The following is a 6,000-nucleotide window of genomic DNA, read 5'->3' as shown; positions in this document are numbered from 1 at the left end:
AAAAAAATCATAAAATTCAGTAAGTTTGAAATCTTTTTTATCTAACCCAAAGGAACAAGTATTATGCAAAAAGAAAGTATTGTATCATGACATCTGGGTAAATCTTCAGGTATTTTAGTGTCGCTATTCCACTTCTGGAAGTTTTATTACATTTATTTTTCTTACACAAAAACCTAGAAGTGAGGGGGGCAGGGCTCGGGCCTCTGCACATTGTGCAGAGGCTGGCCGGAGTGGCAGGCCCTGGACCCGTGCGGTTCCCGGGCATGGTGAGCAAGGGGCTGCTGCGCCTGGTCTCTTCAGTCAACCGCAGGAGGATGAAGCTGCTGCTGGCCATCGCTCTGCTCGCCTACGCCGCCTGTGAGTGCACGCGCTGTGGGCGGGAGCCCATTCATTCCCGCGCGGCGGCGGGGTGCGGGCTCTGCGGCCGAGTGGCGGGCTGTGTAGGGCCGGGAGTCGGGTCTCCCGCTTCCACGAGGCTGAACTTGTGCAGTGGAGCCGCTGCTGCTTTGCTTGCAGCCCGCCTCCGCGTAGGCCCGGCGTCCGACCTGGTGGCCGGTGAAGGGGCCTTTGCCCCGGACGCGGTGGACATGTTCCCTGAACCGTAGACACGATACGGCGGGCTCGACCGACCTCATTGCTCTCTGGCAGCTTGTACTGGCCACCGTGTCCATGGCGTCTGGGGAACCGAACCCGCTTGGTCCCTGCTAGTGATCCTGGAGAGTGCCGCTCGGGGACACCCTTGGGGACGGTGCTGGTTAAGAAGGATAAAAATACTGTAGCCATTGGCAGGATCCCTACTCTGTTTGCTCCGCAGGAAAATTACTCAGCATTTAACTCTGGGGGGAGCCGAGTGTTGCCATCCCCCGTGGATGTCCTGTGTTGCCATGCTCCGGTGTTCAGCCCCCCCCCCCCATTCCGTGCCAGGTACTCCTCCGGCGGCGTGGCGGGACTAGGGCCAAGCCCGGGAAGGAGGCACACCGTAGAGGACCGGGCGGGGCATGTGTCATTTGAGTCCTCACAGTCTGGCTATCTGGAGATGGGGTAAAGCCACTGCGCAGGCAGGTGAGGGACCCTCCGCTTCTCAGAGGAGGCAAAGTCCTATTTTATTTTATTTTGTTGTTGTTGAACTGTTCGGTGGGGATAGAATAGCTGCTATTAATACTTTACCAGTGCCAAAATTGAGCTAAAAATAGCTCTCAGAGTGAGTGCCTTCTAAATCTTGGCCACCCTGGCAGACATACTCGAAAAAAAAAGCCCTGCTAAGTGATTGAGTTTCGAGACTCTATTCCCAGGTGAGTAGACACTTGGGAAAGTGAGTTTAGCTGATGGCTTGAAGGGGCTAGTAGGATGCAGCCTGCCTGCTACTGCTCAGCTGAGCCAGAAGGAGGAGCCAGGACGCTCTGGAAAGGCTTCTGGTTGCTAGGAGAAGTTTTAGGTCTGGGTGGTTTCTGCAGGGAAGAACTAGCCTCAAGGGTGAGGATCTGTGTCGAAAAGAACTCATATTCACGAGAAATACCCCTTACAGCTGAGTAATTATTACTGTGATAATAGCAATGCCTGAGTTAGCCGAGTGCTTAACTGTGTGTAGGTATGACTCATCAGCTGCCACGCTTGTTTATTTCACGTACCTTAAGATGTGGGTAATACCATTATTATTACCATTTTACGGGTGAGAAAATTAAGAGCATGAGAGATGAGCACCTTTATTCATCTGAGTCAAGCTTCATTCTAGTCCCTAAAAGGCCTTGATCTGGAACTAGATCTCAGTCCTTGGACAGCAATTTCGGTGTTGATTTTCTTACAGAGGGCTTCTAAGGTAGGCATCGGTGTTTAGAATTAATAAGTAGAGAATTTTTAGAGACATAGCAAGAGCTTTTAACAGCCGTTCATTCCTCTAGCCCATCTCACTCAGTCTTGAACTTTGGCAATTGTTGAAGGTGGCAGCCAGGCACAGCATGGTGTGCCCCAGCATCCGGCTTTTCCTTTGTGGGTACAGAACCTGGACCCAGTAGTTCAAGCACAGGATTCTCACACTTGAGTGCATCAGAGTCACCCAGCGGGGTTTTAAAACAATGTGTTTTATATTTGATGGGTCTGGGATGCGCCTGGAACTTTTCCATTTCTAATATCTTCTAAGATGCTTTTGATGTGGTTTTAGAGAATCTTTTTTTGTTTGTTTGGTTTGGTTGGTTGGTTTGGTTTGACCCTGAGGCCTTAGATTCTCAGCAATGCAGAAGTCCTTCCAAGGGAGATCCTGCCTGGAAAACCATTTGCCAGGAGAGGGAAGGGCATGGATCCAGTACTCCTGCAAATAAGGTTAAGTTTGCAAACTGATGTGACAGGAGAATGCTCGGTGTTTATGGCAGGGGCGCCCAAGAGAGAGCAGTCAAGGACGTTGGTTTCCCTGAGAAGCCAGGATGTGAGCTGAGAATGAAGGATACCTAGGAACTAACAGGACGGGGTGCTTTCCAGAAAAAGCAGCGCTTGCAGAGGTCCTGTGGCACGGAAGAGCAAACAGTAGTCTGGTAATACACGGGGAAGAGCAGTGTTCTGGGAGTGTGGAATGGCAGCACAATGAGGAAGCTACTCAGACAGGCTAGAGCTGGTGGCCAGCGAGGTCTTGGACCTGCTCAGAGAATGGGTGCCGAGTTTACCTATGAGGATTTAAAGGCTAGGTTGGAGACCGTATTAATAATGAGTGGTACTGGTAAATCAGAGTTGCTTTGCCAGGAATGTTACAGGGCTTCTGATTAGTCCTATTGGAGGATGCTGGAAATGTATTCCATGGCAGCACCTGTGAGTTCTGTTTAACCTGAATACCTTTTATTTGTTCTTTGGCAGTTTCACACATATAAACAATATATCCTGATCATATATACCCCCTCTCTCCTAGATACCCCAACCCTGTTATGTCTTCTTTTTTTGTTGTTAGCAATGCACTAAGTCCAGTCAGTGCTGCCTGCTAGAATGTTGACCCATCCTTGTTGACTTGATCTTGTGTAGGTAACCATGGTAGCAATGAGTTCATGGGTACAGTGGTTGTGTCGCGAAAGATAGCATTTCACAACACTCCTTCCCATCTTCTAGGCCTTCGGTTTGCTCTTTCCTCCTGTTTTCTAAGATGTTCCCTGAGTGTTGGTGGAAGAGTTCTATGATGCCTTGTTTAGGAGACACTGATGTCAGTGCTTTGACCAGGTCTCTTCTTTAGCAGAACAGAACAACAGTATTTGGTTGGGCCCTGGGGCATGCAACCTTCTGAGCCATGGGCTTTTAACCAGCTTTATAGCTCTTGGTCTGAATTGCCTGTGGGTCTGACTTCAGATCGATCCAAAGCAGTTGGTTGCTCTCTAGCTTTTGTGACATCATTGCCACACAGGGCACATCTTCCCTGGAAGGTTGGTATTTTAGCATGAGGGTTACTGTGAGGATGCCATCTGTGACCTTTCACCCCCGGTGGCCTTTTGTCAGAATGAAAGCTAGTCAGCAGGGAGCACATTTTCATATTGGTTTCAGCTTTATTTCAGGATTTTGGAAGCATTTTCCATTCCTTCCCAACTTGTAGTGTTTGAGAAGCATGAAGCCAGTCCTACTGTTTCTGGAAAATGTCAGGCTCTGCCCTGTGCACCTAGTTGCCACTGTGTCCAGTCTACTGTCCCTTCTTTGGTGTCACCTTCTTTCTGCTTGGTGACCTTGAATAAAGGTTGTGTTCACAGCCTGCTGGGAACAGAACAGGCATGCTGATCCTCACCTTTGGGCTAGTGTTCTGTTGTGAAAGCAAGCTAAGTTGTTGCTGTGGGTTTCTCTTCCTCTGGCTTGGCAATTAGCCCTTGTAAGGTGATGGAGCTATTCAGTTTCTCTCCATCTTGATTTTGAGACTCGTCTCTCACTGAACCTGAAGCAAGCCCACAGATCCTCCTGTCTCTCTCTCCCTAGTGTTGGGATTATGCAGTCCTGCACTGCTGTGTAAGATTTTTTCATTGGTGCTGGGGGATTCAAACCCAGGCCTTCATTCTTGTGTGGCAAGCACTTTGCCCACTGAGCCATTTCCTCAGTCTGTTTTTATTTTTTTAAATATAGAATCCAGCAAAGATGTACATATTGTATTTCATTTGGGTGCCATATCTCATAAATTTCTTGATTGAATAGCCTTATTCACACACATGCATGTACATATACATACATAGTTTTCATGATGTTTTTTGAAATGTAAAGCTACCTTCACAACATTCCCATTTGGGGTTTATCTGATTGCTTCATTGTTATTAAATTTGGGCGTACGTTCTATTACAGACTTGGGATATAATTCAGTGGCATTGTGGTTGTCTGGCATCAAAACCAATTCTCATAATTAATGCTTGCTAACTGATATCACATCAGGAGACAAGTAATGTTGAGTTGGTGGGGTTCTTCTTTTAGTGATGCCAAACCGGATGGACTGGAAGGGCTAGCTGTCACATTGCTTCTCTTACAAGTGCATGTCCCAAGCATAATTCTAGAGTGATTCTGGAGACTGCATGTATCTGCTTCTCCTGCCTGATGCAGTATTTCTGTGTGGGGGGATTATAGGTGGTGATTTTTCTAATTCAGTTAATCCATCTGCTCTTCCTGTTATCGGAAAAGAACTCTGTTATCCATTCAGTTAATCCATCTGCTCTTACTGTTATCTGAAAAGAACTCTCCATCCTTCCCTTTTCTTTCTCATCCCCTGTATTAGTGTCTAGTGGGTACTGCTGCTGCCCAAATGTGTGGGCTTCAGGATAAGACAAATGTATTCTGACATCAGAGTTGTCAAGCCTGAGCTTCCTCCTCCAGCTCTCAGAGCTCCAGGTGTCCTGGCTTGTGTCTGCCTCGCTCCAGTCTCTTCCTCTGTGGTCACTTGGCTTCCTCGTCTTCCAGCTGTCGGATCTTCATGGTGTTTTCTAGGAGGACATTTATCGCTGGTTTTAGGACACACCTGGATAATCTGGAATGATCGTTTTGTCTTGAGATGCTTAATTACATCTGTGGGAAGTTTATGCAAGTTCTAGCAGTCAGAGCAAGATACATTTGTGAGCTTTCTTTCAGTCATCGTTATTATGGTCTCTTTCTAAGAGCACTGTGTACTCATGCATTGTCTCTGAACGCTTGTGGCTTCTCCATGCTCTGGGCTCATCTTGTTCTTCCTGTGTTCTGAATCTGGGATGACCCATCTCTCCAAGGATCCCTGCTCCTCACAGTGGAGCCACAGCCCTGTGCTTCCCTGATGGGCATCGTTGTCCTCAGTCTATCACTCTGCACAGCTGGGAAATAATTCCAATATAAATTTCAGCATGGCTGGCTTCCTCCCTCCCACCTCTCTCCCTCCCTCCCCTGGTTCACACTGTCATTTCCTTCTGCCCACAGTGAAAGTCTGTGGCCAACACCAGCAGTTTAACTCATTTGATCTGTCTACAGGTAAAACACTAATGATGTTTCAGTGATAAATTCTCAGCTTTATAGTGTTGGTAAAACTGTTCAAATTCGCTAGCAACCAGACTTCAGATTTTTGAATTTGGGTCCTTTTCTAGGCTAGTAATATGCACTACAATTCTCAAGTGTTGTTGGGCAGCGGCAAAGCAAAACAGAGCCCTGTGGCACCCACACTCTGGATCCTGAGGGGAAGCTGCTCGTGCTCACGGTAGATAAGGCGCTGTGCTGCTCGGCCAGCATGAGCTGGCGTTTTTGGTTTGTGATGAGTGTTAACCGTGTGGCAGCCATGCTCATGGGACAGAAAAGGACTACCACAATTCTCTTTCTGCTGCCTCACCGTGAAGTTCCCGTCACTAGCTTGCTTTTCCATTCTCTGTGCAAATACAGACACTTGTGCGTCGGTATGCATGCCATCTTGTTGAGATGTGTGAGGGTTTGTGGAGGCCACCCTTTTTTCTTGTGGTATAGTGATCCTCTGAGCAGTATCGCATGGGGAGGGGCCATGCTTTCCAGACACCCCTGCAGAGGATAGACTTCTGTACAGGTTTCCAC

At 47.8% G+C, this 6,000-nt stretch overlaps 1 protein-coding gene across 2 annotated transcripts in view; it reads left to right on the top strand.

The window, feature by feature from the left end:
* The first annotated feature begins 225 nt into the window (after nucleotides 1-225).
* Uxs1 (UDP-glucuronate decarboxylase 1) overlaps nucleotides 226-6,000 on the top strand; it is a 66,004-nt gene continuing 60,229 nt past the window's right edge. The window contains exon 1 of one of the 2 annotated variants that reach the window (XM_005360005.3): nucleotides 226-357. In XM_005360005.3, the coding sequence (XP_005360062.1) occupies nucleotides 264-357 (94 nt within the window). In that variant the 5' untranslated portion in view covers nucleotides 226-263. The remainder of the gene's footprint in view (nucleotides 358-6,000) is intronic. The other variant, XM_005360006.3, reaches the window with a different exon arrangement.

The sequence above is a fragment of the Microtus ochrogaster genome, linkage group LG2 (genome assembly GCF_000317375.1).
Source record: "Microtus ochrogaster isolate Prairie Vole_2 linkage group LG2, MicOch1.0, whole genome shotgun sequence".
In the NCBI taxonomy this organism is placed as follows: domain Eukaryota; kingdom Metazoa; phylum Chordata; class Mammalia; order Rodentia; family Cricetidae; genus Microtus; species Microtus ochrogaster.
This window is presented reverse-complemented; position numbering and strand designations above follow the sequence as displayed.